Source organism: Hemicordylus capensis, chromosome 5 (genome assembly GCF_027244095.1).
Source record: "Hemicordylus capensis ecotype Gifberg chromosome 5, rHemCap1.1.pri, whole genome shotgun sequence".
NCBI classification, from domain to species: Eukaryota; Metazoa; Chordata; class Lepidosauria; order Squamata; family Cordylidae; genus Hemicordylus; species Hemicordylus capensis.
In genome coordinates, this window is record NC_069661.1 from 32,865,591 (window position 1) to 32,888,760 (window position 23,170).

Consider the following 23,170-nt stretch of genomic DNA (forward strand, 5'->3'; position numbering starts at 1 on the left):
CTTTTAAAAATGTGTTCGTTGTGGATCTAAGATCCCTTCCCCCAATACTCATACCAAGTGTCTTCTGTGCCTGGGGGAATTCCACACTGTTGAGACCTACATTCATTCAGAGGTTTATGAAGCAGGCTTGAAAGAACAGGGCTTCTCGCTTGCGCGCTGCCCTGTGGGACTTGCCCTTCATTCTTCAGAGGCCTTGTCGTTGAAGCAATTGTTTAAAATGGCTTCTTCAATACACTCAGAGCATTCTGACTCCACTCCTCAGGCGCTAGAACACCCGGCCTCAGTACCAGTGCTGTTGGCGCCTGCCTTGGACCTGCCCATGGTTTCAGCCCCTTCTGTACTGCCGGATGCCTTGCCTAAGCGCACTTTACCTTAGGTACCAAACCCCTCTTCGATCCCTTCGGTACCAAAGAAGAAGAAGCTGGCACTAGTTCCGCATCTACCAGCATGACAACATCTACTGCCTATTCCCAAGAAGAAGAAGCCCCCGCCAGTCTCTTCAGAGGCGCCACTGGCTAAGAAGCCAAAATTGATCTCTTTTGGAGCATGGTTCAGTAGTTGTTGATCAGGCGTCAGAAGGTCTGCCATCCATGTAAACAGTTCCTTTGATACCAAGTTCTACTGATCCTCGCCTTCGTACTAGTTCTCCGATGGCTTCGATGTCTGAGCCAGATACCTGACCATATCTTTCTAGGACAGGAAATATGAACCCTATTCACCGGACAAGCCTGCCACGAATTCGATGTGGCTGCCTAGACATCATTCGTCTCCCATTTGCCGCGTGGAACAGCCTCTCCATGGGGATTGGAGAGCACGTTGGGACTCAGAGGATCGCTCCTCCGAATACAGATGATGGAGAGATTGGAATCAACGTGGACCGTCATACATTGGTTGATACCGTGACTCTGTGCGGGGTTCCACAGATGTAGATAATGAACCCTTCTCCTAAGGAGATTGGCACCAGGAAGCTGTCGTTTATAGACAGTATCCCTCTGGTTATTGATTGGATTGTTCTAACTATGGGAAGCCCCGGTACAGATCTCGGTACCAGGAGGAACCTGCTTATGGAAACTCTGGGACTAATCGTGATTTGCGTAGGGCCTCTAAGCATTCAAAAGGGAGGCCTCACTCTCCTCAATGAGACCTTCGCAACCGCACTAGTAGGTGCGGATCGCCATTGGCGGTTCCAGTTCGGCATCTGGTGCCGCAACCTTTCTCGGTACCAACTGCAGCAGCAGATGGGTCAGTACCAAACCCATTGGGTAACCATCCGGAGCTTACAGCTGTTCCTCTGGACTTAGCTCCGGATCCAGTTGCCCTCTTAAGACGGAAAGTGAAAGTATACCTGAGTCTCTAGACTCAGACGTAGTCTCTCTGGGGTCATCCCTTTTGGACAATCAATCAGAATCTAAACCTCTGTCTCCGTCGGAAGATGATGATGATGATGATGATGATGATTACATTTATATCCCGCTCTTCCTCCAAGGAGCCCAGTGTGGTGTACTACATACTTGTTTCTCTTTCACAACAACCCTGTGAAGTAGGCTAGACTGAGAGAGAAGTGACTGGCCCAGAGTCATCCAGCTAGTATTATGGCTGAATGGGGGTTTGAACTCGGGTCTCCCTGGTCCTAGTCCAGCACTCTAACCACTACACCATGCTGGCTCTGAAGATCTGAAGCAATACTGTGCCTATGTGGCCAACATGGCCTCAGCTCGCGGTGTGAGCCTTGATACACAACAAAAAGGGGGATTGGACCCTTTATTCAGTCTCATTGATGCCGAGGCTAAAGTACCAGTCTCTCTACCACTGAACACTGCTTTATTGGGAGTCATGCGTGGGCATTGGAAGAAGCCAGCAACCCTTTCACAACCCAACAGACATTCGGAGAATTTCTACAGGGTGCAGATACAGGGGGATACAGCCTTCTTGAATTACCCTACGCCTAATTCCATTGTGGTGGAGGCCTCCCTGCAAAAGTCCAAAGGTCGCAGTCACTCTGCGCCAGGTAAGGAGGGGAGGAAGTTGGACTCCTTTGGGAGGAGGCTCTACTCGGCGTCAGCTCTTCATTTGCGGGTTGCCAACCACCAGGCCTAGAATACCAGGTATAACCATTTTTTTGTGGGGAAAGGTGCCCCCCTTTTTGGACCTCCTGCTCCAGGATAAGCAAGATCTGGTGAAGGCTTTTCTGCGTGAAGCTATGCAGGTGGAAAAGCAAGAACTTTACTTAGCGAGACATTCTGGTGTGTGCAGCAAAGGTGATGGCCACATCTGTGGCTCTCAGGAGATATGCCTGGCTGCGTTCCTCCAGGTTGACCTATGAGGCCCGCGCTAGGATTGAGGATCTTCCCTTTGAAGGTTCAAGCCTCTTCACGGAACAGACTGATGACACCTTACAGAAGGTGCAGAAGCTAAGGAGCATGGCAAAATCTGTGTCCTACTCTTCTTCTGCTCCTAAGCCACAGAGGCAGCCCAGTGGTTTCCTTACCAGCAGGCTAAAGCTCCTTCACAGCAACAATCCTCATCAGAGCATTCCTTTCTAGTTAACAAGTTCCAGCCTTGATAGAAGTCTGGTTTCCAGGCCAGTAAGCCTGCTTTTCAGTAGCAGCGTCCAAATACCTTTCAGAAAAAGCAATGACTATTGGGACTTTCTGACCTGCCTGGCTCCCTTTGCGGCGAATTGGGACAAGGTGACTATGGATCAGTGGGTCCTCAGTGTCATACGCACGAGTTATGTCCTCGAGTTTTGCCAGACACCACCGTTGTCCAGGTCATGACTACACCGTTGACCCCAGAGTTGTAACAGGTCTCCACTCTCCTCTTGAAGGATGCAATCAAAAAGGTCACCAGTGCCCCAGTTTCTACTCCCATTACTTTATCGTTCCGATACCAGATGGTGGTCAGCGCTCTATATTGGACCTCATAGGCCTAAACAAACACCTTATGTACAAATGTTTCTGGATGTTATCAGTGCCTGTTGGAGAGGGACACGTAAACCACCCTGAGCCATTTTGGAAGGGCAGTAGACAAATAAAATAAATAAATAAATGTGGGTGGCTTCCTTAGACCTGAAAGATCGTATTATCATATCTCCATATGCCCTCAATATCGCTGTTTTCTGCGTTTCCAGATGGGGGAATCGCCTATAAGTTCAAGGCCTTACTGTTTGGCCTGACGACAGCCCCAAGCATCTTTACAAAATGTCTGGGCCCTGTGGTGGCATTTCTACAAGAGTAGGGGATACAAATACTGGCATAGCTGGATGATTGGCTCATCCTAGCAGGTTCAAAGCAGGCTGCTTGGGGCTCTCTCAACACAGTCATAGACACTCTGCAGAGCCTGGGCTTGCAGGTCAACTTTGAGAAGTCCCAGCTGGATCCGGTCTGCATGATACAATTTATAGGGCTGATCTTCGACACCCACTTGGAGAGGTTTTCCTCCCGGAGGCCAGCTTAGAGACACTTGGGCAGTTGGCTACCACTTTCCTAGCCAGAGGTCCACAGACCACTCGGTGCAGCGCCTGTTAGGCCATATGGCTGCCACCACATACGTGCTTCCGCTTGCGCATCTTTGGATGCGCATCATTCAGATGTGGTTCCTGAATGTGTTCGACCCACTTTGGGACTCCGCTCAGCTGGAGCGCACGCCTCCTCAAATGGTGCGGGAAGCCGCGGCTTAGTGGGTTGAGCCCTGTCATCTGGATTTCGGTTCTCCCTTCCAGGTGTCTCCTCCATGCTGGGTGATTACAACAGACGCATCGGAGCTAGGATGGGGCACTCATATGAGCAATTATTGTCTGAGCAGCCATTGGACGATAACAGAGATGGGTCGGCATATCAGTTACTTGGAACTGTTGGCCGTATTCAATGCCCTCAAGGGGTTCTTACCCGTAATTGTGGGTTGTTTGGTGACAGTTCAAACCGACAATACGACAGTGAAAGCCTAGATAAATTGGCAGGGAGGCACAACCTCAAGGAGCCTCTTGTTTCTTTCAGTCAACCTATGGCACTGGTGTAAAGCACATGCAGTGATGCCACATGCAGTCTACATCCAAGGGAACCTGAATGTCCAGGCGGACACACTGAGCAGATGAAAAATGGTTTCCCACAAGTGGATGTTGGATCGGGGTGTACTCCAGGACCTATTCACAATGTGGGATGCTCCGGTTCTGGATGTCTTTGCATCTCAGGACAATGCTCAGTGTGCCCTCTATTGTTCAAGGGGAGGGGAAGAGGAGATCTCTGGGCGATGCTTTCGTCCTGTCCTAGAAAGGCCCCTTCCTTTACCTGTTTCTGTCATTCCCCCTCATACCAAAGGTTCTTCACAAACTGAGGGAGGGCCGCTCCAGGGCCATCCTGATAATCCCTTGGTGGCCCAGGAGGCCTTGGTTTGCAGCTCTGAGATGGATGGCTGTGACTTGCGTGCGCCTTCCCACTCTACCTCACCAGCTGTCACAGGAAAAGGGTCTGGTGATCCATCCGAACATCCATCTCTGCCTAGAAGATCCTTCTGCCTTCCCGGTGAGACTCAGAGACATTTTGCTTGTGGCTAGAAAGCCCTCGACGAGAAAGTCATATGGACATAAATTGACTCGTTTCCATACATTTGCTACTCAAAATGGGTTTAATGTTCTTAACCTATTCGTTCAGAATGTTTGTACCTATCTTTTGTATTTAAAAGAGTCTGGTTTGAAGCTCTCCTCTCTCAGGGTACATTTGGCGGCCATTGTGGCGCATTCAACCATCACTCGGGTTTCCTGGATCAAGGACCCACTGGTAAAGAGTTTTCTGAAGGGTTTGTCGCATGTTTTACCAGATGACCCTGTCATGTCACCGGCTTGGGATTTGTCTGTGGTACTGGCTGGTTTGCTACGCCCGCCCTTTGAACCTTTGGCTTTGATTGATCCTCATCTTCTAACGTGGAAGGTTGCCTTCTTAGTGGCAATCACCTCCGTTAGGAGGGTTAGTGAACTGTGGGCCCTGAGGGTTGATTTGCTGTACCTCCAGTTTTATAAAGATAAGGTTGTACTCCAACTGGATGTTCAGTTCCTTCCAAAGGTAGTTTCTACCTTTCATCGTTCCCTGCCACTCACCTTGCCTGTATTTTTTCAGAACCCTTCATCTGATGCAGAACACAGGTTGCATCGCTTGGATGTTCGGAGGGCATTGTCCTATGTTCAAAGGTCGGCAGAGTGGAGGAAAATGCTTCTGTTTGTTCTGTATGATGGGCCTTGCAAAGGCTTGCAAGTTTCTTCTCAGTCCTTGTCTAGATGGATTGTTTCTATTATTGAACTTTGCTACAACTTGGCAAATAAACAATTGCCTGCAACGATTAAGGCGCACTCAGTTAGGTCCATGGCGGCCTCTGTTGCCTTTGATCGTGCGGTCCCTTTGGACATTATCAGTCAAGTGGCTACTTGGGCTTCGCTCTGTTCCTTTATTCGTCATTATGCTATTGATGCCAGGGCACAGAATGATGATAAGTTTGGCAGGACTGTCCTGCTATCTATTTTCAGATGATATACTTTGTTTCTTTGAAATAAATACTTCTTGCAGAGTGCATCCCTGTTTCTGGTTGTTCCTTCCGCCTTGGGTGCTAGCTTGTTATGCGCCCATTGGTGTAAAAGACAGAGACCACGTCAAAGAACTACAGGTTGCTTACCTGTAACTTTGGTTCTTCTAGTGGTCATCTGTCCTTTTACACGCCCTCCCATCCTTCCCGCTGGGTCTACTGAAGCCGGACTCTGTGACTGAGGGGATATGGAGTGGCACAGCCGCATATAGTGGCTGGGGGCAGGGTTCCCGCCTAAATCGGGAGAATTTAGCTTGTTAGATTCCGATGAGATCTCTGTGCAGGTGCATAGCCCATTGTTGTAAAAGGACAGATGACCACTAGAAGAACCAAAGTTACAGGTAAGCAACTTGTAGTTCTTGTGGCAGAGGTGGTGGCAAAGCCATGGCAGTGGATGGTTGCAAGAGTGTTTGCTTTGGATGTGGGAAGCCCACTTCAAATCCCTGCCCAACTGGGTGGTCTTGGGAAACTAATGGCTGGCCTGCAGATTAACAAAATACTTGTGTAAACATGTTGCACTAAATCTGGAGCTGGCTTCCAGAGTAGCATAGCAGGACTGTTTGTGCTAGTTCAAAAAGATGCACTCTTGTGCTATTGTGCACGGGTTGTGTGTTTTTATCTGCTGTGGCTGATACACCAGCTGCACCTATTTCTAGAAGAGAATGGCATACATGATGCTCAGCCCTCCAGTGATGGAAGGAGGTCTGAGGATTCGCAAGAAGCCTTCAGTGTCTCTGCGCTGAATGCTTTTTTGCACAGCACACTGGGCACAGACAGAACTATTTCTACCTCTCTCCCCTCCCCCACAAAGCCCTATGTACTTGTATAAATATGTTGCTGAGAGCTGGGCAATCCTCATCATCAGGAGAGATGTGGAAATCGCTCCCCCTCTGCACAAAGAAGCCTTCAGTGCAGGGATGCTGAAAGCTCCTTATGGACTTGCAGCTCTCCTTCTGTCACAAGAGGGCTTTGGCTCTTAAGCCACTGATCTTAAAATAGTGGTGTGTATGCTGGTAACTTCTAGACTTCACTCTTGCAAGGCACTCTACATAGGGCTGCCTTTGAATGTAGTCCAGACACTTCTATTAGTACAAAATTTGGCAGCCAGGATGGTCTCCAGGTTCTGTCCTGAACTACTGGCCTTGTACACTCAAAGCTTATTCTCTACTACTGTCCCTCTCCAAGAGCCTGAGGGGCAGCTCTACCCTGATTGTCCCTTTTGCACCTGTCAGGAATTGCAAGTTGGCCAACATGATGTGCAGCACTGTGGAGCCATAACATTGTGCCTCAAGGCTGCTGCGGACTCGTAATGCTCCTCGATACTGTTATGAACAGGTGCTTGCACAAGCAGTGCAATAGCAGTTTTCCCCATTGATGCAAACAGCCCTTTTATACTGCATCAAGGCTGCCTTCTAGCTTTGCAGATGCCCTGGGCTGCACTGCTTACTCCCTAACACTGTGCATCATGTCAGCCCTTTACTCCAAGTGAAAGTACAGGTAAGGGTCAGAGAGAAGGCAAAAGGGCCTTTGTATTGCTCTGTTGTTTATTGGACTGTATAGTTCTGTACTATCTATATTTTAAACGACATAATGTGTTCCTTTCCCTCCCCCCACCCAATCAGGTGAAGTGTGCAGTCTCAAATTCCAAGATGTTGAAAGCATGTGTGACAGTGGTGTAGAGATCTCCCTCCGCAAACTCAGCTTCACATATTCTGAGCCTTTCACCAGCAGCTCACCAGTAACAGTTAAGAAACTGGGCACAGGATACGTACAGGACAACTCGCTACAAGGCAAAATTGAAGCCACCTAGTCATGCGGAATGATTGTGCAGAGTTGTTAAGGATCCAAAGTGCACTAGAAGAAAAAAGCTCTTTAAAACGTACATCAGCAGGGCCTTTCAACAGCGACCAGATCCCAGTAAAGTGGGAGGCTCAGGACAACAGGAGGATCGGGTGAATTTTCTTTTTGCCTAAGATCATGGAAATTAAGTGCCCTCTTCATGTTCAGAGAAAGGTACATAAGACATCAACTATGGCCCAAAGCTGTGAAGCACAAAAACTAGTCAAACTCTGATCAAAGTAGATACTTATGCCAATACGGATAATGTATATTTCAGTGAATGTATTTAATTTTTTTCCCCATGTGGTACCTATGCACTCATTCAAGCCTCAAACCAGTTTCCCCCCATACTATCTCAGCATATTTCTACTGTAAATATTTTGGTTTTGCATGAACTATTCTTAAGGAGAAATTTGTGCTTTTTAAATGCTTTTTTATTTTACTTTTATAATAAAAAGCAAAATTGAGATCATTTTTAGTGTCTATGTTCTGCAGCTTACATGGGTGCTACCAAGCAACTAGTGGTGAATTGGCTCCATGGACCAGAGTTTATTATGAGAATAGTTTTTAAAGTGCACCAGTTGTGAAATGAGGTATCTCCCCCCAATATCACACCTGAGCAAGACCTAAGGTCTAGTTCAAATGTTTTTACAATATTTTTCTTCAACACGCCAACTGGAGAGTGACAGAGAGGTTATCTGTGCTGCACCCACGGCTCGGCTGGGCTGGCCTACCGCCTAACTCTTTAGAGGTGGTGAAAGCCAGATACCAATATATGTATTCATGGCAGTGGCTGGCAGATTGCACAGTGTTCAGGGTGCATTTTAATGGAACATATGCACAGCTGTGCAAGAGTGTATTTGTAGCTGTGCAATAAACATTGCACACTCACTGAACGTTGTACAGTATGGTAGCTAGTATAACGGCATGAACTCATCATAATAACTAATGGGAGAAACATTTATACTTGTTTCTACTTGTGGAGTAAGACAGGCATGATACATCTGTCCTGAATACTCATGTATACTCTGATGGGCAAGCATATGGTGGGACAGTGATACAAACATTTTGCAAAACTTAATAAGCACCTTGGAGGGAGGGACAAAATGGTACACTTCCTTTTAGCCGTGAGAGGAGGGATTCTGTTCTCACTAAGGCTGAGAATTTGAGGAGGGGCTGGGAAGGTGAAAGAGGGACCAAAACCAGATCTCCTGGTCCACCCTTCTTCATTGCCCGTTTCATGGTAGTGCTTATCCCAGCATCCACCATTTCCCTACCTTTCTACCCAACAAAGCATCTGAAATAATACTATCATAACATAGCATTATGGAGACTCCTGGGGTGGGGTGGGAGAATTGTGACCAGCAGCTGTCATTTCCCCCCCACCCCCTGCCTAGAGAAGCCCCAATTGGAATCGGGGTGGTGGGGGAGTGGGGTGTCAGCTGTCAGCATTAGTAAGACTGCCTGTTTCATTCTCTGCCCCATTTCACCACTCACAAATGGTCAATAAAATCAATTGGGTGTACTCTTTTCACTGCTGCCACCCCCATCCCTCCTCACTCCTCCTCCTTGCCTTTTCCCACGCAGTTCAAGCCTACCTGAAATGCACAATGTAGCTAAAACTCTTGAGGCAAGACTTGTGCATTTAGGAAGCCCCTACAATAACCATAGCCCCTGACTCAAGAGCCCTCCTGCTGAGTGGCTGTTGATTGTGACAACTTGGTAGTGAAGGATAGGGAAGCCCACAGGCTGCTCTGGTTATCTGCTTCCTGTCCTCTTTGCCAATCTAGATTTGCCCAGTGAAAGTAGTGCTGGTATTTTTACACCAATGTCTATCAGCCTTCCGGTGTTAGAACTTCCACTGCAGCTTGGAGTGGGGCAGGGGAGGTTTCAGTAATATGAAGCCCCAACCTATTCCTGGAGCAGCACATCTTTCCTCCTCTCTCTCTGAAATAGAAAACTTTTAGTTATGAAATGCAGGGAGTGGCATGGAAGTGAAGCCATTGTAAGCGGCTTCAATATTCTACAGACTTCATTTCCTGTTCCCATCAAACTCTCTTAACATGCACGTTCCTCTGACTTTGAGAGCAGCCTCCCTCTAAAGATGTGCATAATTTGCTCTTGGCAGCAGTCCACTGAACAAAGAGTCCTGAGTGTGAAAGAAGCTGGCAGAAGAACAACATTTAATGGTCCCATTCTGTGCATCTCTAGAAGGCGAGTCATGTTTCTGTTTCCGGTTTCCCCTTTGGCTTCCATTTCTTCAGGGTTTTCCTCAGGAAACGTCTGTCAGCGATGTTAATCTGAGTGACTCTTCCAGCTCCTTGATGCTGGTGGTCTCCCAGGGATAAAACAATATGACTTTTCGCTTCTCTGTGAGAAGAAAACCATTGTCGCTGAATCGCCCTGGGATGTCCCCAGCATCCAGCCAAACAAAAGGAGCAACTGCCGTGGTTTCCAGGACAAGCTGGAACTGATCTCTGTCTTGGGAAATAGAAACCTAAAAAAGGGGGAAAGGTTTTGAAACATTGTCCTGGTGGTTATCTTTGCTCCTATTTATAATTTCAATTGATTTTTTTAAGTATATGATGTGCTGTATAATATTCGTCCACACAACAAACTTGCTTGCAGAAAACAAAATAGCATATGATATAAAGTACCATTTTATACTAAGGCCTTATTTACACTACACAAAATGAAAAAGAGAGAAAGACTGCAGAAAGGCTGCAAACTGGTACAAGTATCATATGGATACCATACGGATACAATTAATCAAAAAGAATACTATACTGTACATGATTAACAAAACAGAAATATAATGGGGAAGACATTTTGATTTCCACCTTCTTCAGCTGTTCTGACCTTCACCTATAGCATCAGAGGAGCTGAAGGAGCCAAAACTATGGGGGGCAACTATTGGCACATACCTAGACACTGGAGAACTTAATGAGCACCATTTCTAGATGAGATTTCAAGCTTATTTTCATAGCTAAAAGGACTAGAAATTCGTTAAGAAAGAAAGAGCAAGCAAGTGGAAATTTAAGATGCTGAATTATGTGCCCACTACTAAATTTCATACACATCCTTGAATATTTGTCAGGAACAAGGCAGCTCGTTAAGTTCCTTCCAGCTCTATTGTTTATAAACAAGAATCATCTACTCATAACAGCCTATCTTACCAAGAAAAGAAAGTATTACTGGAACAATAAAAGAGTAATTCTGCTGCTTACGGTAAGCTGTGGCTTCTGCAGTCCAACTGCATCCTTCAGTGAGGACAGGAAGTGGTAATTGACTGGACTGGAGAACTTGCCTTCAGCTGCAAGGTAAAAGGTGACAACACACCTTTCCCTGGTACAGTTTCCACATCTTTTCAAAAGATCACCAATTGGCTTCTTGTAGATGGGGACAGCACTCCCTGCTTTAACAATCACATTCGCTTTAGCCAAGGTACACACCGGCTCCAGTGAACTCCAGTGGTACAGACTGACCTGTGGAGTACATTAAGAAATCAAGGTGACAAAAACAGACTGATGCTTGCTTTCCAACAAGCCCTATGCTCAGCTCAAACACATGCTTAAATCCCTCCCCCCCCCCATTTAAATCAATGGCATTTAAAAGAGGTTAATGATGGCTGTGCCGTGCCGAGGCAATAATGCTACACATTAGCTTGGAAAATTCATTTGACACCCTGCATTGAAAAACCTCAAACTACAACATCCATTGCTGGAAGCGTTAAATATATCATCAAAATTATATAATGGCCGACATCCCAACCAAGAGTTGTGAACAGAAAGTTCTGCACATGCACAGCTGGAAGGGTTATTTTTGAGGATATCCCCACCTCCATCCACCCACTGCAGGGCTGCTCAACCCAGCCCTCCTGCAGATGTTGGCCTACAATTCCCATAACCCCTGGTTACTGGCCACTGTGTCTGAGGATTATGGAAGTTGTAGTTCAAACACAGCTAGAGGGCCCAAGTTGAGCAAGCCTGACCCACAGCCACCCATGCCTCCCCCATGTCTTGCAACCCTCAGGGACATATTTTTAGGAGGCAAAGAAGCTAAAGAGGGAAGGGGGAAGTTGCCAGTATCACCCCACTCCACCCCAGCCCATATATGTGCAGAAGGGTTCCTTTCATGCAACGCTTAGGTGGGATAGAGATTAATCTTATGTATGTATATTGGGCGGCCTGATAAGCAGGTGTGTATCTAGGGTGGGGCAGGCAGGGCATGTGCCCCGGACGCCACTTGAAGGAGGATGCCATTTTTTAAAATAAAAAAAAAATAAAAAATGGCTGCTGAAAACAAAATGGCCACTGTGCTTGCTCAAATGACCTCTGTGAGGCCCTAGGCCATGCCAGGCCTCACAGAGGCCATTTGAGCATGTGCAGCAGCCATTTTGGTTTCAGAGGCCATTTTTTAAACAAAATTTATTTTAAAAAATGGCCACCGCACATGCTCAAATGGTCCCTCTCAAGGCCCTAGAGGCCAGTGGGGGGAGGAGGAACCTTTTCAGATACCCCCCAGCCTTTAGGAATCCCCCCCAAGGGGCTACAGGTAAAAACTTTTTTAAAAAAAATTAATATAAGTCACTACACATATTTAGTTTGGCACTATGTACAGATAATCAGGGCTTGTGAATACTGAGCTGAAGCTTATGAGCTAGGATTGTATTCATTTGCTCTTACTTTGCTTCTTGTGATAAGTGAGTTAAATATGTTGTCTTAATAATATGGCTATTAATGGTGAATTTGTCTTTGAATCAGTGTGAAATCCTTAGTATTAAGGCCCACTGCGAGTTTCTTGCTCTCTTTCTCTCATTTTAACTGTCTTTCTGAAATACTAGAATCTATTCCAAGCAGTGACATAGTTTACTCTGCATATCCTTTAATTATTTTCAGAGTATGTGGGAAAAGTCAAATTCTCCATTGATTTTTAAAGCTTATGTAATAGTGATGCTACAATACATAGTAGAGAATTAGACAGGCACTTCTGTTTAGTTTTCCAAGTACGCCTCCACATAGTATTTGGGTATTTTATGAGCCCCAGCATACTGAAATTTGTAGTTTTCCAGCATTTTTTTGTCTGGCTACGTCCACTGCTAAATAGTTTTTGAAATATTAAAAGATTAACGAGCTTGACTTGTATTTTTCAGTTGATATTATGGTAAAGTTATCTGAAAGATGCGTGTCAGATGTTTGGACAGGGGGCGCAATTTTAGTGCTTGCCCTAGGCGTTATTTTCCCTAGATACGCCTCTGCTGATAAGCAGCATTATGGGACAGAAACACTGCACCACAGGGCTGCTGCAGACTTCAAAGAAAGCCCTGACACTGTTCTGAAGCAGCAAGTGTAGACGCAGCATTGCCACTACTTTCCCCATCTCTGCAAGTAGGGAAAGCTGAAGCAGCGCAGCAGAGTGCTGGGGCTTCCTTTGAAACCCACAGCAGCCTGTGGGGGTCACAGCATTATGGCTCCATAACACTGTGCATCATGTCCGCCATTATATAAACGTTTCCTAAAAAAAAAAATCCTTTCCAATTCTAGCACCAGCACATGGCAAGTTTGCACTTACGGTGAGTGTCATCATGTAGTCTGAGTGAAGATCTGAGACACTGTATATATACAGCACATCTTCAGCCTCATGTGCCACAGGCAATAAAGGAGCGAAGAAATGCTGAGCAAAATAATGGAGCATTTTCCATCTGCCACCATATTCTAAAAGTTTTCAAAAAGAGAAATTTTAGCCATACTCCGTAATGACCTATGGTTGGACAATGCTATACAAGCATTCAAATAATGAGGCCTCTTCTCTTTTCTAGAGCCTGAAGAAGATCAAAGGCTGAGTAATATATTACCTTAGAGGTGTGGCTGTTAATTACACATAGCTGCTTCCCACACTATTCCAATAATATATGTGATTGAGAGACATGAGTGAGGTGTGTGTGATGTTGTTGTTATTCCCACATAAGCACTGCACCTCCCTAAGAACCAACAGGGTGGGGAATTAACCCCTGCCATAAACTGTCTCCCCCATAAGCAGCAGTCATGAGGAGCCACAGCTAATGATGAGCCCGTTCAATTCATAATTAATAATGGGAAATTGAACTACTTTCCTTAAAAATAGCAAATTAGCTTCATTTCTTCTCAGCCAATTATGAGCAAAAATCAGGCATCATCAGGAGCACAATCTCACCCTCCCCCGAAATCCTCACATAGTTCCCCAAGCCCCTTAATAATGATGGCTGCTCCTTCAACACCAAAGGAATGGGTGTCCATCTCTCTCCTCCTCATCCCCCTGGTCCATGAGTCTCTGCAGCAGCAGAGCTCCAGGTGCCAAAGAGAAGGAAAATACATCCCTCTTTCTCTGCCTGCTGCCACCAGGTGGTCGGAAGAGGGAAGAGTTCTTGGGTGGGTAAGAATTCAGGAGGCATACTGCTTGCCTTCATATGGAAGGCAAGAATTAAGAGCTACTGAAGTTCGTGTTCCAAACCAAAGCATTATACATTTTGGCAACATCACTAGCAGCAACCATGCTACCGAGCATATGTACTGGCCAAAATCCTACAGTACCCGTGCCTTCTACATAGACCACTCTCTAGTCCCACAATAGGCACAGTTTGAATGAACACTTCAAAACAGATGTCAACAGATTTTGCACACAGGATGGGAGAATGCGCCAACCATGGGAGAATCAGATCTAATGGGTGAGGCCATAGCTCAATGGCAGAGCATCTGCTTTGCTTGCAGAAGGCCCCAGGTTCAATCCCTGCCATCTCCAGGGAGAGCTGGGAGAGACTCCTGCCTGAAACCTTGGAGAGCTGCTGCCAGTCAGTGGAGACGAATACTGAGCTAGATGAACCAATGGTCTAAATAAGGCAGCTTCCTGTGTTCCTAGGTGGCTGCCAGGAATACAGCAGTTTGTAATACAACAGTAATGCCACTAATACAGTAGTGATGGTCACATTTTAGTCTTGCTCAAGATTTCTCCTATTTAAAGCAAAAGGCAGTGCTATATTTCAATCAGCTGTACTTCAGGATACAATAAGGATAAAGACAGGAAGCCCCACATTTCCAGTTTTTGCAGTATTCCCTGAAGCTCTCCTCATCAACAGCCAGAATTAGAGCAGGTAGCTCTCTCCTTACTGGGACTGTGTTCCTTGTGCCACACCACCAAGGCACAATTTCCTTGTGTCCGTCTCACACTCATACATTCACACATCTTTATTCTCTCTGGCAACCACTGGTTTCAGCTCACTGCATGGTGTAAGTGTTGGATGCGAGTGAAACTGAGTCATCTGTTCAAGCACAATGTGTGGTATGAATCAAGGATGTCAAGGTGACATTGGTGTAGGAAGAGGCTGAGAAAATGCTGGTTGCAATTCAGCTTCCCTAATACATGCTACTCAGTGGCTAAAGAAATCCTGTATGGGCAGCTGACACAAAAGCTACGGCCTGAAGCTCCAGATATTAGGGAATTCGCTAAGCAGGGTGCTTGAGAGCAGGAAAGCAAGATTGCGAGCAAGCTAGAGAGAGCTTGACTGGGACCACAGTTCAGTGGTAGCGCATCTGCTTAGCATGCAGAAGGTCCCAGGTTCGATCCCTGGCATCTCTAGGTCGGGCTGGGAAAGACTCCCGCTTGAAACCTTGGAGAGCTGCTACAAGTCAGTGTAGACAGTACTGAGTTATATAGACCAATGGTCTGACCTGGTATAAGGCAGCTTCCTAATTTCATAAATAACTGCCACTTTGCTCTTCTCCTCCCAAGACTCTTCTCCACTGGCTGTTTCACCTAATCTTCACATGTATCCCTCTTCCTTTCCTGTCCCTTCCCCACTTTCATATTAAGCCTTCTTCAGACATTGCTCACCTTTGTGGCACTCAAAACTTACAGCTGCAAAAGCGGGGAGGAAGTCCCACCCAGGAGCTGTCACTCAACCCCTCCTGCCAGGCTCTCATGGCTACAGAACTATTTGTGTGATGAAAGCAGCACTGCAACCCACTTCTGTGAGCAGCAACCTGGGCTGCCTGGGGTTGCTACTCGCAGAAGTGCCAACCATCACAGTTACAGCGCTTCTTTTTTCACACAAACAGCTCTGTAACCATGAGCGCCTGGCAGGAGGGGTTGAGTGACAGCTCGAGGGCGGGAGTTCCTCCCTAGTTTTGCAGCTGTAAGCATGAGCACCGCAGGGGTGAGTAACATCTGATTGCTTTGAGTGCATTGGCAAAAAAAAAGCAGTATATAAACATAGCAAATAAAGAATCAGTGCTGATGACGTTGCTTGCGGCTAGTCCCATGGCTTCAGCCACTCCACCCCGCTTGAAGACCGCAGCCACAGAACCCATCTAAGTTTCTAAGGAAGCACAATTACTAATTTAAGTTAGGTTAGGGCCCAACAAGACTTACCCAAAGACGACCACGAAGGAGCTTGCCAGATATCATTGAGCTGCCAATACAGGGCCCCCATTGTTTCTCCCTCCCCATCAATTATCTCACTTTGGCTGCGGCGATAGAATTCAGTTTCAATCTTTATACACTGGGCCTGCATAATCTAATTCAGCAAAGGCAGAGAGAGAGAGAGAGAGAGAGAGAGAGAGAGAGAGAGAGAGAGAGAGAGAGAGAGAGAGAAATCTCAGTATTAAGTTTTTGAATAATCATGGAGTTACTTAAAGATCTTGAGACTATGGGTATCTGCGGGCCAAACTCAACTTTTCTTTATATGTCGTTTGAGTAGTTTGCCCTGGCAGCATGCATTTCCCCCTCTACAGAATCAACTGCAGAGGAGAGCAATAAGGGTCAGAGCCAGGACTCTCAGGGAGCGGGAGTCCCCACAGCACTATCTGGTGCCCCCTGAAGCTCCTATTTGAGGGGGTGGGGGACATTTTTCCCTAGGACACACACAGCGAAGGGGTAAAGGGTTAACCCACTCCCTCCACCTGCCTGCATATTGTGTTCCCAGTTCTGCTTGCCACCCCAAAGCTGCAATTTTAAAAGGAAAAAAATAGGCACAGAAGAGCAAACTATGGCTCGAAACTTATTTATTTATTTAACTAACACCTTTATGTACCGTTATGAGCAGTATGTCTCTCAGACAGGGTTGCCAACATTATGTTGGCCAAAAATGGGGCACAAGGGCGGGGGGGAGTCAGGGGGCGGGGAAACCTAGGGGCGGGACTTGGCCCCCGGTGGCAAGGGCATGTGCTTACTGGTGGTCATAGTGGGCTGCTGCTGCATAGTGACAGCACAGTGGGGATAGCAGCGAGAGCTCTGTGCCCGCCTCCCTAACCATGGCAGGTGAGGTCGTGGAGGGCGCGGGTGGGCAAGCGAGCTGGAAGCAGGTGGAGAGACAGCGGCAAAGAAGCTCCTCCCTTGGCCTGCCTTCCTCCCAAATGAGGCAGATCAGGCTGATTTCAGGCCTCTGTGCATGTGCGCAGAGGCCTGAAATCGGCCCCATCTGCCTTGTTTGGGAGGAAGGCGGGCACGAGCGAGGAGCTCCTTTGCCGCTCTCTCTCCACCTGCTTCCAGCACGCTCGCTCGCCTGCCTGCCTCCCGCCGCAACCTCACCTGCCATGGTTTGGGAGGCGGGCACGGAGTTCTTGCCACTATCCCTGCTGCGATGCCGCCACGCAGCAGCAGCAGCATTAAAAGTACAACAAAGTAAAATTATAAAGTCAATTGAGTCCCGAATGGGATGAGCATTCCCCCCGCCCCAGGAAAAAGGGACATCCCACACAATGCGGGACAGTTGGCAACCCTATCAGACCAGTTTACAAAAGCAACTAATCATATGGTAAAACTCTTCCTGGAGACTACCAGTTGACTTTGGAAGTGGCAGGCGGAAAGGTTTGAACATTCTTGTAAAAACATTCCTTATTCATCCAAAACTAGGGCATCAGGAACAAAACTATTATTTTATCTCAAAAGTTGTGCCCTGCCTTTCTACCAGGAGGTTCCCCAGGCAGCTTATAATTATAACAGGCACACCTTTCCCACTGCCTCCAGTTTCACAGCAGCAGTGGTTCCAGTGTGTAACAGTAATAACACTACACGATGACTTAGAGAGTTAGTCACAGGGAGGGGGCAGATTCAGGAAAAACAATTTTCTACCACCAGGAAACATGCGCATGTGCACACAAACCCCGCTTTCAATCCTTGAAACTTTTCAAAATCCCCCTCCCTCATTAGAACTGAAAGCTCTCCTCCCCAGCTCACCCCCATTTGCCACCTATGAGTGAGGGAGACTTTTCAACTCAACCCTACCAAAAGACAGAATACAAGTTAAGCAAATACTAGCAGTGGTAACAATACAGTAGATCGTTATATTACTCAGTAAAAAGCTTAGGGAAAAGAAAAGAGCTTTCATTTGGCACGTAAAGGATGAAAGGATGGGTGCTAAAAACAATATTTCTGGGGAAGGTGTTCCACAGTCAAGGTGAGGCTGCTTCTCCTTGAGATCCTCGTTTTCTATGTGCAAAATGTTGTACTTATGTAGGAGGAGTATTCATGTAACCCCCTCCACACATCCTTGCAGTCTCAAGTGGTAGAGTTCCACCTCCTGCAGGAACAGTCTTACCACATAATCTGCTGTTTGGGTGGATTACTTTGTTTTATACTTCTGGGAATCTTTATTTTACACTTTACCTCAGGAAAATCCTGGCCCTGAGGAGAATTTCAACCAATAAATACAGCAAAATACAAATAAAAAAAGCAGAACAAAACCAGCAGCGAGCAATAGAGAGGTAGGGCTGTGCGTGTGGGAGTGTATGTGAAAGTGTGTGTGAGAGGGAGGGAGGGAGGGAGGGGCCACATGTGTGTATGAAACAATGATGAAACAAATGCCTGAGCAAATAAAAACATCTTCATCTGGTGACAGGAAAACATCCACAGATCAGGCCAGGTAAGCTTCTCTGGGGAGGGAATTTCACAATCAAGGAGCCATGACCAAAAAGGCCCCCTCTCTCGTCACCATCCACCTAACACCTGATGGAGAAGGGCTTGGAGTGATGAGCACAGGACCTGGACAGGTTTACATGGTAGGAGGCACACCTTAAGAAGGTACTTAGGGCTTATTTATCATTCAGCCAACATGCTGAAAACTGTGTGGGAGCAAAACACTTTATAGTAAGGTGAGAAAGTCAGTCCTTGTCAGTAAACCTGACAGACTTGTGCAAGCAGGAAATCACTCACCAAAACCCCACCACCTCTAGGACATTGCAAGCAAAAACCAACCAGAACTCTTCTCAGCTTCTCTGTTATCGAAGGAGGCTAAAGCTTTGCTAAAGTTTGCCTCTTTTCACACATACAGCAGGATTATGTCATATGTGATATTTTCCCAGCATGATCTCCCTATTAGGAGAAAAATCTTTGCTATCAGATACTGCCGTGCAGCATAGCGTGAAAGTTTGGTTCACAGCAAGTGCATGAACTGGACAACCAACGTGCACAATTATATAGAAACAGCAGAATAACCTCTTCCCACACTTCATACATGATGGTAGGTATGAATTTTCTGTACAGCACTTTTGTCACTGTAGCAAAAATGTCGAAGATGAAGAAACCCCTAGACAACTTGGCTTTTTCTTGTTGGACCCAAGAATTAATCACTATAATTCAAACTAGGGATGTACATGAACCTCGGTTCATGCACTGGTTCGAAGCCGAACCAGTTCGGTGGGTTAAGTGTGGTGCGAGGTGGTCGTGTGGGGTGAGTGGCACCTTTAAAAGTGAGATAGTAGGTCCTCACCCGCTCCGCTGCCACTCCACGCAGCTTCCTGCTGCAGCATCACGCGCCCCTCCCCCATCAGCCCGTACACGACAGTGGTGATACAGGGTGATACGGGGTGCAACGCCGCAGCAGGAAGCTGCGTGGATCAGCAGTGGAGCAGGTAAGGACCTGCTGTCCTCACTTTTAAAGGTGCTGCTTACCGCTGCTACCACCACCCCGCTCTGCACACAACCTGCTGAACCGCTTTGACTTCGAACCCGTGCACAGACAGAGGTTCATGCACATCCCCAATTCAAACACTTAACACAAAGCGTATCGAAGTGAGATTTTGCTCCAGACTTTCTGCAGTACGTGTTGAATATACCACATTGTACAGTTTTTAACAGAAAAAATACCCAAAAAAGTCACCTTTAAAAGTCTGATATCTAATTACCTGAGTGAGGTAGATTGTATCTTTGAATTTCTTGAGTGAGTCTTTTCCTTGAGGCAGCTTAAAATGAAACCCAGCCTGCTGAAGCATTAGCTCATTGCCTTCTGCATGGTGCTGTCGATGTAGTGAGAAATTGCTTGTGTAAGACCAGTCCTCCTCAGAAGACACCTGTTTTTAAAAAGCAAAACCAACACACAATCACACACAGAAATGACTGAGAACTTATAAAAAAGTATCAAGACCACAGAAAACAGCACAAACCAGAGTTTATGCACTTGAGTATTTTTGCAGAACTTGTTCTTTGCATGCACAGAATTCTTCTATTGCCTAGTTCCTCTTATTCACCCCCTTACTGCATACTACCCTGGGGGTAGAGCCTATAGGAAGTTTTAAAAGCAAGAAAAACCACAGCAATTTGGGGAGGGTGGGGGGTGGGGGTTATGTTTTGTACTGGAATTTTGCTGGTTGAAAGCTGGCTGAATATCTAGTTAGCAAGGATTTGAAATCCAGCTACAAGGTTGAAAGCGACAAAAGGGCTTGCATGATGGGCAGCCGTACATTGACACTGGGGACCTGCCGGGGCTGCTGTGCAACTTGGAAGGAAGATGCAAGTCCTGGCAGGTCTACAGTGTTGGAGTCCTGCCCAACATATGGGCCAATGTGTTTAACATCTCCCCCTCATAAACCGGAATGTGAGGGTCATCCCATTATTCTGACTGATTGTAAATTCCCTGCTAATTGAGCACCTTCTAGGGCGGCGATTCTCTCTTATTTATCAGAGAGACAGCAACTGCCCCTATCCATCTCCAGCACAGCATCCCTCTGGTGGTGGTTGCTGGTATCTACCCCATGTTTCTTTTTAGACAGGGAGCCCTTTTGAGACAGGGAACCATCTTATTTATTTATTATTTTTTAAGTTAACCTGCTTTTTAAAATTGAAAATCAGTATATAGATATTCCTAGTAGTAGTAGAAAATTCAGGGCACACAAAAGAAAGTACTTCATACAGTGCATAACTAACTGGAGAAGGGAGCTGGTCTTGTGGTAGCAAACATGTCCCCCTAGCTGCATATGAATGGGAGGCCAGAATTGTGAGCACTGTAAGATATTCCCCTTAGGAGATGGAGCCACTCTGGGAAGAGCAGAAGGTTTCAAGTTCCCTCCCTGGCTTCTCCAAGATAGGGCTGAGAGAGATTCCTGCCTGCAACCTTGGAGAAGCTGCTGCCAGTCTGTGAAGACAATACTGAGCTTACAGATAGACCAGTGGTCTGACTCAGTATACGGCAGCTTCCTATGTTTCTAACTGATGGAAGCACTGCCAGAAGATATGGCAATGGCTATCAGCTTAGAAACACAGAATCAAAGAGCCGGAGGTAGCCTTGTAGGCAAGCCCATAGCCAGCCTACAATTTCTGGAGTGGGGACAGTGGGAGAGACACACAAAGAAGTTGGGTGGGAGGCTGACAGCTCCTGACCTGGAACACTTATTTGCAAAAGGTTGGGGGTGGGGGCCTGCCCGGGCCACCCAATACCCCCCAGCTACAAGTCTGCTTGTAGGACATCTATTCCAACCTCAAGCACAATACTAGAAATCCAGAGCTAGAGCCTCCCAAACAGATGTCTATCCAGCCTCGGTTTGGAGATCCCTGCCCCCGCCACCTCATGTAACTAGTTCCACTGTTGACTGGCTTCAAAAGAGGGCTAGACATATTAATGAAGGGTAGGTATATCAACAGCTACCAGCCATAATCGTTAAAAGGAACCTTCATGTTCAGGAGCAGAATATCTTTGAATACCAACTGGTGGGAGGGCAAAAGCAGGAGAGGGAGATAGACTTCTTGCCCTCCTTAAGGGCTTTCTGGCAGTATCTGACTGGCCATTGTGGGAAACAGGATGATGCACATGAGGCTGGCAATGCCAATACCATCCTGACAAAAGTTACATGGAAGAGGTGATGTTAGCAGATATCCCAACATGCTCGCAGTGTGTCCCTTTACCATGGGGCCCATAACTCAGTGGTAGAGCATCTGCTCTGCATGCAGAAAATTCCAAATTCAATCTCTTGCACCTCAAGGTAGGGCTAGGAGAGATTCTGCCTGAAATCTTTGAGAGCTGCTGCCAGCCAGAGTAGACAAAACTGGGCTAGATGGAACAATGGTCTTATGGTAGCAGGCATGACTTGTCCCCTTAGCTAAGCAGGGTCCACCCTGGTTACAAATGAATGGGAGACTAGAACTGTGAGCACTGTAAGATATTCCCCTCAGGGGATGGAGCTGCTCTGGTAAGAGCATCAGAAGGTTCCAAGTTCCCTCCCTGGCATCTCCAAGATAGGGCTGAAAGGGACTCCTGCCTGCAAACTTGGAGAAGCCGCTGCCAATCTGTGAAGACAATACTGAGCTAGATAGACCAATGTTCTGACTCAGTATATGGCAGCTTCCTATGTTCCTAATGGTCTGATTCAGTATGAGGCAGCTTTCTATGTTTCATGTGGAGGGCTGTTCATCTGAATGTCTCTTCTCTACACATTCCAAATGCCTGTTTAAACAGGCACTTGGAGCACATTTAGTGGGTCATTTAGATGATTAGCCCACTGACATGATAAGGACTTCTGCTGTCGGCATCCTAATGGGTGCGCTCTCTGTGTGACACCTTCCTTATCACGTGTGCTGGGACAGTATCAGCCTTAGATGGATTTGGGGTCTGATCCAGCAAGCCTCTTTTTATGTTCTCAGAACTTGAGAGAGGAGCAAAACACAGCAGTTCCTTACCTTTGCCAGGGTGTTGAAGGAAGGCCAGGACTGAAAGCCATACTCCGAGGCAAACCGTGCTCTAGGGTATGTGGTCCAATCCCAGCAGTCACCAATGTAATTGTAGTAATGAGTATCTCCATAATGGGTGTCATAAGGCTTATGGGCCAGCCAACCTTCCTTAGCTGATTCTAACCCATTTGTAGGACTTGAGGTAATATAAGGACGGCTCTTATCCTCCTGGGTTTAAACAAAACACAACAGAATAAGTGGGGCTGGGAGATAATAAAGGACAAGCTAGACAAGCAGTAATTTGGAAAGCCAAAGAAAGCCACCCCAAATCTGAAATTGCTGAGTCATACCTCTTTTCTCACATTCTGCCACATCACTTGCTAACACACAAATAAATATCGGTTTCCTGGAATCAAATGTTCAGCTGTGAGAAACAATTCAATGCATTTCAGCATTCAAAAGAAAACAATCTGCTCAGGAAGAAGACTACCTTCAGATCGCGAGACTAGTGCTAAGGAAAACATTTGTCATGGCCAATGTATTTACATTTAAAAGGGAAAAGATTGCACAGTTTAGGATAACTCTGTTCAGCTTTGTCAGCCAAAAAAAACTCCCAAAAGCTGATTAGGTAGAAAGAACATTAAGGTCTTTCCAGGGAATTATTATTGCTTAAAAAACTCACGGCTGCACACCATACCATACTGTCAAGTCCAGATGCCTTCTCTCCAGCTGTATTCAAAACATTGCATTTCCCCAGCATTCAGTTCACAATGCCTCACATATAGCATCATGGAAAGTGGACAGTTTGAGCACCGACCACAGTGCTGCACACTCATAAGCATCACTGATG

General features: G+C 46.5%; 2 protein-coding genes across 4 annotated transcripts in view; one reads left to right on the forward strand and one right to left on the reverse strand.

The window, feature by feature from the left end:
• Positions 1-7,882, forward strand: part of NFKB1 (nuclear factor kappa B subunit 1) — a 127,341-nt gene extending 119,459 nt beyond the window's left edge. For all 3 annotated transcript variants that reach the window (XM_053252999.1, XM_053253000.1, XM_053253001.1), the window contains one exon: positions 7,194-7,882. In XM_053252999.1, the coding sequence (XP_053108974.1) occupies positions 7,194-7,381 (188 nt within the window). In that variant the 3' untranslated portion in view covers positions 7,382-7,882. The remainder of the gene's footprint in view (positions 1-7,193) is intronic.
• Positions 7,883-9,575: 1,693 nt separating this feature from the next.
• Positions 9,576-23,170, reverse strand: part of MANBA (mannosidase beta) — a 74,179-nt gene continuing 60,584 nt past the window's right edge. The window contains exons 12-17 of the mRNA XM_053253002.1: positions 22,330-22,548; positions 19,566-19,730; positions 15,814-15,958; positions 12,982-13,124; positions 10,638-10,895; positions 9,576-9,907 (exon numbers count right to left, since the gene is read on the reverse strand). Of these exons, the coding sequence (XP_053108977.1) occupies positions 9,683-9,907; positions 10,638-10,895; positions 12,982-13,124; positions 15,814-15,958; positions 19,566-19,730; positions 22,330-22,548 (1,155 nt within the window). The 3' untranslated portion in view covers positions 9,576-9,682. The remainder of the gene's footprint in view (positions 9,908-10,637; positions 10,896-12,981; positions 13,125-15,813; positions 15,959-19,565; positions 19,731-22,329; positions 22,549-23,170) is intronic.